The 13,458-nt window shown below is 53.7% G+C and overlaps 1 protein-coding gene across 1 annotated transcript; it reads left to right on the top strand.

Moving 5' to 3' along the window:
- Positions 1 to 4,885: 4,885 nt before the first annotated feature.
- On the top strand, positions 4,886 to 13,019 carry LOC311329194 (protein Jumonji-like; the record flags this gene model as incomplete). The annotated part of the gene is made up of 3 exons (XM_084463071.1): positions 4,886 to 5,037; positions 5,237 to 5,448; positions 12,996 to 13,019. Coding segments are annotated over 3 exons (388 nt in total), but the record flags the coding sequence as incomplete, so codon positions are not given.
- Positions 13,020 to 13,458: the final 439 nt, after the last annotated feature.

The following is a 13,458-nucleotide window of genomic DNA, read 5'->3' on the forward strand; positions in this document are numbered from 1 at the left end:
TCTCTCTCCCTCTCTCTCTCTCCCTCTCTCTCTCTCTCTCTCTGCCCTCTCTCTGTCTCTTCTCTCTCTCTCCTCTCTCTCTCTCTCTCTCTCCCCACTCTCTTTGTCTCTCTCTATCTCTCTCTCTTTGTCTCTCTCTCTCTCTTGCTCTCTCTCTCTCTCGCTCTATCCCTTCTCCAGTTTAGGTCACTTAGAGCCGAGTGGTCAGTGAGTCTCTCTCTTTTCTCCCTCTCCTTCAGTCAGGGGTCAGGGGGAAGCTGGCCCCTCCCAGCGCAGCGCCCCCTATGGCAGATGGCCGTTGGGACGACCAGCGCCCCTGGCGTCGCCGGCCCATAAGGCCACCCTGTCCCGAGAGCGCACGCCGCCGCCGCTAAAACAACAACCGCGTCATTCTTCGGACCAGAACACGGACGCGAGGAGGCCGTACGCGCAGGGAGGAGGGAGGGTCTGATCTCCCCGGGTCCGAGGGAGGCGTGGCCTGCGTTTGGCGTTCCCGCGTGTTTGTCTGCCTCCCGGCCCGTCCATCTGCTTCCAATAAGCAGGCCGGCCTCATGTTGAGAGATCCATCACGGGCTGTTGAGAGATTCAAGTTTTCAGTTTTTTTTTGTGGGGGGGGGGGGGGGGGGGGGGCTGGAAAGGGTTTGCACCGCGTGGAAGCGGCAAATGGCCGCTGTGAAAAGTGTTTGCGTTCTTTCCGTACGGCTTTTCCTCGTTTGTGTTTCGCAGTTCTGTCCTCATCCTCAGAGAAGCAGCCCCGGCGCTGAAGTCTTTGTTGACATGTCCTTGTTGTTGTTTTTCTTCCCTGTTCACTGTCCGAGCCTAAATCCCTGACGACATCCTAGTCCAACCGTTCGTCCCGCTGCGGAGAGAACTGGCCAATAAAACGCGGGGGTACTGGACGTGCCGGGCGCCGTCTAGACAGGAAGTTGGGAGTTCAGCCGTCGTCAGTATTTTATTGGTCCGTCTTAAAGCGCCTCCTTTTGTGTAGCCGTCCGATTCCCCGCCCCGTTTGCCTGCCAGACGCGTCCCAGGAGAGAGAGTGGGTTTCTAGGGGCTTTAGAGAGAGATCCTCCCTCCTCTCTGGTTACTGTCTACGAGGTGTTTGCCCTCCACTGCTGAAGGAGAAAGAGTCATGGCCATTGGGTAGGATTTCGGTGTGTGTGTGTGTGTGTGTGTGTGTGTGTGTGTGTGTGTGTGTGTGTGCGCGTGTGCGCGTGTGTGCGTGTGTGCGTGTGTGCGTGTGTGCGTGTGTGCGTGTGTGCGTGTGTGTGCGCGCAGCGCCGCGCGCGCGTGTGCGGGTGCAAGTGGTGGGGGTTATTTGTGTACCCGGTCAGTTTTACATGTCATTTACTGCCAGCCCAGTGTGTGTTCAGGCAGTGTGTGTGTTCAGGCAGTGTGTGTGTTCAGCTCTAACAGTGCTGTTGCATGTGACCCAGAGAGGTCCCTTAATATTGCGCAACAGATCAGTGAGGCGACTGCTGCTCTAGTAAGTTATTAAAACCATGACATGTCCTCCCGTATAACCTGGTCTGAACAACTCTAGGCAAGGAGGAGATAGGCAGAGGGAGGAGGAGGAGGAGAGAGGGAGGAGGACGAGGAGGAGGAGGAGGAGAGAGGGAGGAGGAGGAGGAGAGAGGGAGGAGGACGAGGAGGAGGAGGAGGAGAGAGGGAGGAGGAGGAGGAGGAGAGAGGGAGGAGGAGGAGAGAGGTGGAGGATGAGGAGAGAGGGAGGAGGAGAGAGGTGGAGGAGGAGGAGGTGGAGGTGGAGGAGGAGAGGTCCATGTATCTCACGGCGCCGTCTCGCAGTCGTCCCCCCCCGCCACGGGGTTCTGTTCTGGGTTCTCATCTGGGTTCTGTTCTCCGGTGCCGCAGCCTCGGCCCGATGGCGGAGCGTCGCTGTGCTCTGGCCCAGGGGACGTGACACCGGAACCGATGCATCCTCCGTGTCTAATCCACGCCAGACTCTGCGTGGCACACACACACACACACACACACCCCCCATCACCCCCTGGTTCTTGATCTGTCCTCCCTCCCTCCGTCACCCCATACCTCGTCCCTTCATAGTAGGGGTCGCGCTGACTAGTTGACCGCTACGACCACTAGTGGGCACTGTGGACGTCTATCGGCTCGGCTTCTATGTAATGGAAGCTGCTGCTAGTTGTTGTGAGCTCATGAGCTAACTGGCTATCCCGCTCTTATTGTGCTGGATTAGCATTGGAAGCATTGGAACTGATGTGTCCAGGCGACAAGACCTATCTTAATTTATCAGATATTATTTCATGTCATTTCAATTCACAGTTATTTCAGTGGCATGAATATAGCTTACATCCTACCAGTCCTGAACAGAAACAAGCCAGCCACGCACATAAGCCAGGCTGGACCTGGCCTGGTTTTTTCAGTCTGCCTCTCTATGAAAAGCGATCCAGGCTCCATTCACAGCCCCCACGACGGACCGCGAAATCGATACGTCCGTTTGTGTGGCTCCGCCCCCCCCCCCCCTCTTCCTCCTCTACCTCCACGGGCCGTTAACAATGAAAGGGCCTCCGTCCATCCACCACAGCCGGGGAGGTGTGAGAGAGAGAGAGCGGGGAGGTGTGAGAGAGAGAGAGCGGGGAGGTGTGAGAGAGAGACCGGGGAGGTGTGAGAGAGAGAGAGCGGGGAGGTGTGAGAGAGAGACCGGGGAGGTGTGAGAGAGAGAGACCGGGGAGGTGTGAGAGAGAGCGGCCGGGGAGGTGTGAGAGAGAGAGACCGGGGAGGTGTGAGAGAGAGAGACCGGGGAGGTGTGAGAGAGAGAGACCGGGGAGGTGTGAGAGAGAGAGACCGGGGAGGTGTGAGAGAGAGAGACCGGGGAGGTGTGAGAGAGAGAGACCGGGGAGGTGTGAGAGAGAGAGAGCGGGGAGGTGTGAGAGAGAGAGACCGGGGAGGTGTGAGAGAGAGAGAGCGGGGAGGTGTGAGAGAGAGAGCAGGGAGGTGTGAGAGAGAGAGACCGGGGAGGTGTGAGAGAGAGAGCAGGGAGGTGTGAGAGAGAGAGAGCGGGGAGGTGAGAGAGAGAGAGCGGGGAGGTGTGAGAGAGAGAGCGGGGAGGTGTGAGAGAGAGAGAGCGGGGAGGTGTGAGAGAGAGAGCAGGGAGGTGTGAGAGAGAGAGACCGGGGAGGTGTGAGAGAGAGAGAGACCGGGGAGGTGTGAGAGAGAGACTGGGGAGGTGTGAGAGAGAGAGAGCGAGGAGGTGTGAGAGAGAGACTGGGGAGGTGTGAGAGAGAGAGAGCGGGGAGGTGTGAGAGAGAGAGACCGGGGAGGTGTGAGAGAGAGAGAGCGGGGAGGTGTGAGAGAGAGACTGGGGAGGTGTGAGAGAGAGCAGCCGGGGAGGTGTGAGAGAGAGAGAGAGACCGTGGAGGTGAGAGAGAGAGAGAGCGGCCGGTCGGGGAGGTGTGAGAGAGAGAGAGAGAGACCGGGGAGGTGAGAGAGAGAGAGCGGCCGGTCGGGGAGGTGTGAGAGAGAGAGAGCGGGGAGGTGTGAGAGAGAGACTGGGGAGGTGTGAGAGAGAGACTGGGGAGGTGTGAGAGAGAGCAGCCGGGGAGGTGTGAGAGAGAGAGAGACCGAGGGGGTGAGAGAGAGAGCGTCCGGTCGTCTTTTCCTCCGTCTCTTTCTTCCTCTCCTCTCGCACCGTCGCTCTCTCTCTGCTCCTCTGCTCTTTCTTTCTCTTTTGTTCTTTATCTCGTGCTCGTACACACACACACACACACACACACGCTGTCACAGACACACAAACACACACTCACTCACACACACACACATTCTGTGTGTGTTGCTCTGGGTCAAACTAGCAGACAAAGACCAGAGCGCGCCCGTGTTTTTGACACCTGTCATCTGTGACGTTCAGGTGATTGAAGAACGAGCCGCGTTGCCGTAGCGATCCGTTTCCTGCTGAGCGCAGAGGGGAAAAGCAACAACTTTGTTCACCCCCTCAGTGGCCAATCAGAGCGTGAAGGCAGCGAGGTTTTATCTCCACGCTCCCGCTCAGCAAACAGGCTCCAGACCACAGAGCTCTCTGTAGCTACAGATCCAACATGCATGGGCCTTTGTTTGATATCGATCGCTCGACTGCAAGGCACACAAACTGTATTTTGCGTTTAGGCCAGGAAATGGGTACATTTTCTACACACACACACGCACGCACACAATCCAATCTTTTTCCCCTTTTTTTTTCTTCTTCAAATTGAGAAATCATCATTGGATACCATAAGGTTGCTCCCTCGTAGCTGAATGAGAGAATCAGGTCTGACTCACACCCCGAGCGCCGGTCGCCATCGATTAGCGATGCTGTCTGTGTCTGTCACGCGGCCGCCACGGTGCGGAAATTGCCGGTAACAAGCGTCAGATTGGTATAGTAGGTTCATTTACACAGGGGTGGCTGCGCCGCGCCTTTTTGCGGGAGGGAGGATATAAAGGAGGAACCAGCATTGGAAGTCTGTCTGCCTGTCTGCCTGTCTGCCTGTCTGTCTGTCTGTCTCTCTGTCTGCCTGTCTGCCTGCCTGTCTGCCTGTCTGTCTGTCTGCCTGCCTGCCTGTCTGTCTGCCTCTCTGTCTCTCTGTCTGCCTGTCTCTCTGTCGCTCTGTCTGCCTGTCTCTCTGTCGCTCTGCCTGTCTGTTGTCTGTCTCTCTGTATGCCTGTCTGCCTGTCTCTCTGTCTGCCTGTCTGCCTGTCTCTCTGTCTGCCTGCCTGTCCCCAAATTGACGGCTCCTTTGTGCGTCTTTATCGGTAATCAGCCGCTACTAGAGGTCCCGCCTCTGTTTAATGGAGAACCTAATGACATTTCAGGGACGTCACGTGACGCTTCAAATCAAAAGTCGCCAGAGACCTCAGCCGGTGGGGGGGGGGTCACCATATGGAGAACACAACGCTAGGAGCGCTGACGTCGTGTCAACGCCTGGCAGACGCTGGTGTGACGGTGGCCGGTGGGGAGAGGTTTGATAAGAGCAGACTCTCAAAGGGGGTGGAGACCGGCTTCCATCGCTCCCGGGGAGCTTCCCAGCCTCGGCATGCATGTGAAGGGCCAAGAACTTAAGCTTTGGCGAAATCAAATGAAGTAAAGACTTTGACGTTAACTTTTGACTCTGTGATGAGTCGGGTGGTGTGTGTGTGTGTGTGTGGGTGGGGGCGGGGGGGGTCTGCTACGCAGGGGGGAAGTTTGTGTGTGTATGTGTGTAACCATGTCTCTCTGCCCTCCCCCCCCCAGGCCCAGACTGCAGGCCCAGAGGAAGTTTGCTCAGTCGCAGCCCAACTCTCCCAGCACCACGCCTGTCAAGGTGGCGGACGCCACCCTCCCCGCCCCCCCCTCCACTCTCCCCGCCCCCTCCTCCACCCTCCCCGCCCCCTCCTCCACCATCACCGACCTCTCGCGACGCAAGCCCAAGACCGAGGACTTCCTCACCTTCCTCTGCCTGAGAGGTAGGACCGGCGTGCACACACACACACACACACACACACTCTCACACACACACACACACACACACACACACACACACACACGCACACACATGCACCAGCCTCCTCACCCCTCCAGCTGTAGTGCCACAGGTTCTTCCGTCCACATGCCTGCTTAAGGCTTCGATTCATCGGCCGCTTGTCTCAGGAAAGGCCCAGGCTTCATTCCCGGCCTACACTCACCTTTCCCCCAGTCCCAGTAGTCAGTAGCTGCGCCGTAGCAGCCGTAGCTCAGTCAAAGGACTCACTTTGATGTCGGGTGAACTGTAGCGCCCCGGCAGAGCAAACAGAGAATCTTTCCATAGGTAACGTTTTAACCGTGAGTCATGAACCTGTTATCTGCAGCTGGCCTCAGCTTCGCCCTGCTTTGGCCACACACACTCCAGACAAATGTGTGTGCGTGTGTGTGTGTGTGTGTGTGTGTGTCTGTGTGTATGTGTGCGTGCGTGCGTGCATGCGTGAGTGTGTGACTGAGAAGAGGCTGTAGATGGTATTACATGTGTGGTCTGAGATAGTTTTAACTCTCTCTTTAGGCCACACCTCTCTCTTTAGGCCACACCAGAGTGTTTAAACTGACACTCCTCCTCTCCCCATTCATCCCCAAGGCAACATCCTGACACCATCGCTAACATAATTAGCTGCTTAGGGAGACAGACGGCCTGCCTGCTTTCAAAAGAATCTGCCACCATAATTAACCTAGGATGGCTCCATCAAAGTAGGATAAAGAGAAGGTTGGCAGAACTGGGTCAGAATCAGGGACAGGGACAGAGAGATGGACAGAATCAGGAGTGGGGACAGAGATGGACAGAGAGATGGACAGAGAGATGGACAGAGAGATGGACAGAATCAGGAGTGGGGACAGAGAGATGGACAGAATCAGGAGTGAGGACAGAGAGATGGACAGAGAGATGGACAGAATCAGGAGTGGGGACAGAGAGATGGACAGAATCAGGAGTGGGGACAGAGAGATGGACAGAATCAGGAGTGGGGACAGAGAGATGGACAGAATCAGGAGTGGGGACAGAGAGATGGACAGAATCATGGACAGGGACAGAGAGATGGACAGAATCAGGAGTGGGGACAGACAGATGGACAGAATCAGGAGAGGGGACAGAGAAATGGACAGAGAGATGGACAGAATCAGGAGTGGGGACAGAGAGATGGACAGAGAGATGGACAGAATCAGGAGAGGGGACAGAGAGATCGGCAGGGAGATGGACAGAATCAGGAGAGGGGACAGAGAGATGGACAGAATCAGGAGAGGGGACAGAGAGATCGGCAGGGAGATGGACAGAATCAGGAGAGGGGACAGAGAGATGGACAGAATCAGGAGTGGGGACAGAGAGATGGACAGAGAGATGGACAGAATCAGGAGTGGGGACAGAGAGAGGGACAGAGAGATGGACAGAATCAGGAGTGGGGACAGAGAGAGGGACAGAGTCAGGTGTGGGGACAGAAAGATGGACAGAGATGGACAGAGTCAGGAGTGGGGACAGAGATGGACAGAATCAGGAGTGAGGACAGAAAGATGGACAGAGAGATGGACAGAATCAGGAGTGGGACAGAGAGATGGACAGAGAGATGGACAGAATCAGGAGTGGGGACAGAGATGGACAGAGAGATGGACAGAGTCAGGAGTGGGGACAGAGAGATGGACAGAGAGATGGACAGAGTCAGGAGTGGGGACAGAGAGATGGACAGAGAGATGGACAGAATCAGGAGTGGGGACAGAGAGAGGGACAGAGTCAGGTGTGGGGACAGAAAGATGGACAGAGATGGACAGAGTCAGGAGTGGGGACAGAGATGGACAGAATCAGGAGTGAGGACAGAAAGATGGACAGAGAGATGGACAGAATCAGGAGTGGGACAGAGAGATGGACAGAATCAGGAGTGAGGACAGAAAGATGGACAGAATCAGGTGTGGGGACAGAAAGATGGACAGAATCAGGAGTGGGGACAGAGAGATGGACATGATGTCATAGCCAGACCTACAGTATCTCCACACTTGGTTCACGCCCTGCCGGCATTGAAGAAAGGTCTGACTGCACTTAGTACCACTCAGGGATAGGAGGGGGGGAGGGGATTTCTTTAAATCCAAATCACAATTATCATTGTCAGAGCGGTTGCTACAGTAGGTGGTTGTGGTTTCACATAGTCTCGATTGAATCTGATTGGGCGGACAACAGATTCCGCCGCCACTGATTCGGCGGTAATAAACGAATGACAAGGCTTATCCCCAAAACATAGCAGGGCTTATTGCTGGTTATAGAGGAATTGTCCTTATGCCCTTAAGAAAGGGAGGGACTAAATGGCATGTGGTAATCTATGGCGAAAATGTCTGGGGGAAAAATCTTGATATTCGTGGACACCAATGAAAAGACTCTAGGATTTTTATGATTGCAGGATGATTGGCCCGTGCAGATAGTGGGCTGTGTGGGGAGGCTGATCTGGCCTCTGATTGGTCACTGACAGCGGCTTTCCTCTGATTGGTCACTGACCGCGGTGCTCCACTTTTCTAACCACTCCTGAATTTGTGTGAGCTGTCAACATATTTGGCACATAAAGTGCAATTTAGGCTATTTGGACTTTGTTCCACGTTAACTCACTTCACAGAGTTGTCTAGCAACAGTTTTCTTCTTTAATGGGGTGGATCATTTTTCATTTAGTCACGACTATACGCTCCTGATGACATAATGTTCAAATGCAGCTGGATTTGATAGGTAGGCGCTGGCTCTGCCCTTTTGGCCATGTTTTGTAGCATTTTATTCCAGACTAGGTGTGTGGTGGTTTTGTTCGTCTGGCTCATTGCTCAACTGGCTAACAGAGTGGGCTGTGTTCAATCTGGTGGGACCTTGGATAGCACCAGGGAAAATATTGTCATCGAAGCTAACTCTTGACCTGGTAAGGACAGAGATGCTATGCTAATTCCTAAGCAGTTGGAAAATGCTGCTGGAATGCTAAGCTAATTCAAGAGCAGTTGGTCACAGTGCTGGCATGCTAGGCTAATTCAAGAGCAGTTGGTTATTGTCGGGACTGGGATGCTACGCTAACTCCTTTACCGATGGGTTTTTCCACGCTAGCAGACCGTGGGTCTGTATCAGTAGCCCATGTTCGCTGGCTGTGAATCTACGTGTGTCTGTGTCTCTGTGTGCGTGTGTGCGTCTGTGCGTGCGTGCACGCCCCCTGCAAAGCTTAGCCCATGCTGTTTTAGTGCCATTTCAGAACGTGGTGCTCTCTTTCCCCCTTTCAATGACCCCTATGAGGGGACCCATACCAAGACAGCCCCAGAGGGTGTCTGTGTGTGTGTGTGTTGTGTGTATGGTTGTCCAGATTGTGGACTAGATATAGAGTCACAAGGATATCAGCCTTTTTTTTTCTTTCAAAGAGGCTTTGAACCTTTGATTTGATCTAAAGGCATTTGTATCTGAAGGCTATAGCCTCTTAGGTAATCCAGTCACTGTAGGCTCCTCAGCACCGGCATCTGTGTGAACACCACAAACCGCCAAGTCTTCCAGAAAATTCTATTCACTTTAATATGATACATCTATCCTGTATCTTTTTAAAGGGGACTTAAGGTGGTGTTTGCAAGGTTTTCAGGCTTCTAGGGCGGATCAATGGAGCTCCGGGTAGACATCAAAGGTCAAACGGTCGCCATGTACAAACACGCTCGCTCCGGTGCGAATGTTTAGACGGCGCCCTATCAGTCAAACACGACACATTTACCCAGCCCCCCCCCCCCTCCCCCGCTCTGTCTGACAGCATCATGAAAAGACGTTGAGGAACGAGCCGTTTGCGATACGTTTGAGCGCGTCGGCGTCGGCGGGGGTTGCGAAAGCGCTCGACCTCACGGAAGGTCGGGCCAGGCAGAAGACTCCTCCCCCCCCGTGTTCTGTCGGCTGCGTCCTCGGGAACGCATTGACGGAATTTCTTCCCCTTTGGTACAAATGTTCACTGGTACTCAAGGATGAACTGCTTAGATCGTGGGGGTCAAGGGTCACTGTGACCTCCCAAAAGGCGTTTTTGGCCTAGTGAACACGATATCTCAGGAATGGCTTGACAGAATGTGTTGATATTTGGCCAAAATGTCCACTTGGACTGAATGACGACCTGATTAGATTTTGGTGGTCAAAGGTCAAAGTTCAAGGTCACTGTTACCTCACAAAATGTGTTTTTGGCCTGATGAACAGTATCTCAAGAAAGGCTTAACGGAATTTGTTCATATTTGGGTAAAATGTCCAGTTGGACTCAATGATTAACTGATTGCATTGTGGGGGTCAAAGGTCAAGGGTCACTGACCTCACAAAAGGTGTTTTTGGCCTGCTGAACATGTTATCTCAAGAGCAGCTTGACAGAATTTGTACATATTTGGCCAAAATGTCCAGTTGGATTTATTAGATTAATTGGATTAGATTTTGGTATTCAAATTTCAAAGGTCAACTGAATGTTAGCTGCAACTTGCATTGTTGGGCATTGAGCCGCTATGCGGTTTTACTAGTTTCTGATGCAACGCCCGAGAAACGTCAGCACGCGCATAAAAGCCTGGGGTTCCCGGCGCCGGCGCTATACGGCCCCTGTGTGTGTATAACGCCCAGGTCCGCTCAAATCCCCTCCGCTAAGAGTGTTCATGGCCGTGGAGAAACCCACCTGGAGGCCCACCAGGCGTCTCCACCTCAACTCGGACTGCGCCGGCCGGCGGGCAGGTGTGATGGCGGCGCCCGTCAGCGTGGGGGCAGCAGTGAGGCAAGACACGCACGCGCGCACAGGAGAACACTCGAAACGCAACTGAACACACACTGTGCGCACGGTGCACACACACACACTTAAGGTACCCAAACTCACAGAGATTAGATAAGGACAGGTAAAGTGAATGAGTAACGCTTGCTACAGTATTCACCCCCTGTGTTACATAATAGCCAGTTTCAGGTGGCTGTGCGTGCGTGCGTGCGTGTGTGTGTGCGTGCGTGTGTGTGTGTGTGCGCGCAGTCCAGGATGTCCACCCCCCATGGCCCCAGGGCCGACCCGCCTCGCCGGCCAAGCCCAGCTCGGGGCCTCTCTCCTGGGGTCAGCGGGGTCAGGAGAGGGCCTCTTGTCTGGATATCTGCTCTGTGTGACCCAGTGACCCCGACCTCCGTCCACACTCACCTCATTACAGCTTCCTGTCCTCCGCTGCGTCACCTTCACCTACCGCCACTGGCCAGAGACAAGATGGCTGATTTCTATTCAATTAGGCCTGCCGAGCGAAGGGGTGTTTGCGCGTGTGAATGGGTGCGTGTGTGTGTGTGTTGACCGGGTTAGGGCTGCCGTAGCTGCCTCTCCAGTGGTGATAGCGGGCTGAGCCGGTCTGATTAGATTTGCCCAGCGACAGCCGCTTTAGCCGGGGGCAATCAGGGTTCATGGATTTGCCGACATTCAGAAATGTAAAACAGAGGAGATGTAATCCTCTTTTTTGGTCTCGTCTTGCTATCCCTCTCTCTCTCTCTCTCTCTCTCCCTATCCCTCTCTCTCTCTCTCTCTATCCCTCTATCCCTCTCTCTCTCCCCCCTCTCTCTATCGCTCTCTCTCTCCCTATCCCTCTCTCTCTATCCCTATCTCTCTCTCTCCCCCTCTCTATATCTCTCTCTATCTATCCCCTTCTCTCTCTCTCTCTCTCTGTATCCCTCTATCTCCTCCCCTCTCTCTCTCTATCCCTCTATCCCTCTCTCTCTCTCTCTCTATCCCTCTATCCCCCTCTCTCTCTCTCTCTCTCTCTCTCTCTCTCTATTCCTCTATCCCCTCTCTCAGCCCCTCAAACAGACCCCCTGTTAGTGCTTGCTAGTGTAACATACTTCTAACGATTTAGTTTGCTGATTATGCAGGAAGTTCAAGTGTTCCTTTTCGGTTAAACCCAGCTGATTGGCTGAGCCTGGTTAAACCCCCCTGTTGTATCGGCTCTTTACCACAGCGAGAAAAGACTGGTTGGCTGTGAAGCCCACTGCTTTTTGGGGGGAGGTAATTGAGGCCTGGTTCTGGTTAAAATTGACAATCATAATGGAGGCTTCTGAGACATAATTATGATTTGTCTGTGTGTTTTTTTTCCGAGGCACATGAAAGCCTGTGTAATTGGGGCACTGGGCTAAGGCCAGGGGTTGGTTCCCTAGTGTCCGTGCGTGCGTGCGTGCGTGCGTGCGTGTGTGTAAACACACTCCGGGTCTCGCTGCTGGAGAAGCTCTGAGACCAGCGTCTACCTGCTCGGTTGTTGTAAATCCTCTAAGCCCGCCCTCCTAAATCTCATGGTCAGCAGGCCCGGCCAATCACAAGGTCGCATTCCCCCAGGCCACGTCACTCTCCAGGGACCCTACTGTGAACGTGTAGCAGAGACCCCAGGGTGGTTTTGAGACAGATGACAGGATGCTGGTCTCCCCGGTTCCTGGCTTGTGTCTGGCCCTCTCTCCCTTTCCTGTCCCCATCTCTCTCCCTCCCCCGCCCCCCTCCCCCCACGCCCCTGGTAACCCCCCGTCTGCTAGCCATTGACCTCTCCACCCTGCCCAGGAGAGTAATGGCAGCCATTTTGTTAATGAAGCGAGTAATTCGCGGCTGATTGGGGAGCGGCCCTCTGTTTGTTTGCTCTGTTCAATCACCCCGGCCTCGACACCTAGCAGGAACAAAGACGCTCAGAGAGCCAACCGAGGGCATGCGAGAGCTAGCGTAGCCGCGCTGGAAGTATCACTCTTTACTTAAACACACAGACTCTACCAACAACCTGACTGAAAACCAATACTGCTGACAGCTATTGATATGGGAATGGCGCATAGATCAGCGCGCGCTGCTCTAATCTGTCTTTTGTCTACGTCGGGCTTCTGCATAGCTGCTGTACACAGCCGAAGGCTCAGAGATAAACATGACCGGTTAGTTATGAGGATGTGTTGCGTTGCCAAAAATGGTGTGGAATTCCAACCCCTTTTTTAGGTATGATTAGCATAGCAGAGGCTGTTCTCCATGAATTCATGGTTGGGCCAAGACCAGAGAAGTGGCTGTGTTAAACCAATAGTTAAATACACTTTTTTTTTTTTTTTCCTGGTTCCCGTCAGAAATGTCTCCAGCAGTTAGTGTGTCAGCGTGTCAGCGTAGGGCGCTGTTCTCTGGGCAGACTGAGCCAAGTCAGGTCTCATTAAAGTATCCTGTTCTTCTGCCCCAGCCGGTTAGCCTAGCTGAGGCTAAAGCTTCCCATTGTGTGTCTCTACCGGGCGCTAACGCTAACGTGCGAGTCAGCTAGCTCTGATGTCATCATGAGTGCCATCTGTAACCCTAACCATCCCGTTTCTCACACAGAATAAGGCTTCACTCACAATCATGAGCTAATTACTGATACTTATCTTAATGCCCTAGTAACACAGAGGACTGTTGTAAGACTATAGCCGCTATTATGATATTGAATGTATAGATCTGATTAGAAGCAAACATTTTTGACTCTAAATTCTGAATTTCTTTTGTTGATGTCCTACTAATTCTAGCTTCACCACATCTAATTTCAGGTTACTCCCAGTGGCAAAATGAAGGTTAGTTACATTTATACACTTTTGTAGTACCTCAGACTTGATAAGTCATTAAGATGTTGTATTTCTGACACAAACACACACACACACATACACACAAATCACCCCCCCCCCCCCCCTTTTTTTATTTATTTTTTACTCTGGGATTCCCCTCATCTGCCCCCCTCTGGGCCAGATTGTGGTCCTACACAAACACACACACACACATAGCGGTCACCATGCTAACACAATGGAGTGAGTGACCAGAGAGGGGCAGCCTGGTATTTATGTGGTGGTGGGGTTAGAGGTGAACCTCCAGAGGGAGGGAGGAAGTTAGGATGGATGGAGGGAGGGAGGGAGGGAGGGAGGGAGGAAGGGAGGCAGGCCAGGCAGGCAGGCAGGCAGGCAGGGAGGGAGGGAGGGAGGCAGGCAGGCAGGCAGGCAGGCAGGCAGGCAGGGAGGG

This window comes from Borostomias antarcticus, assembly GCF_949987555.1.
Source record: "Borostomias antarcticus genome assembly, contig: scaffold_980, whole genome shotgun sequence".
Classification (NCBI taxonomy): domain Eukaryota; kingdom Metazoa; phylum Chordata; class Actinopteri; order Stomiiformes; family Stomiidae; genus Borostomias; species Borostomias antarcticus.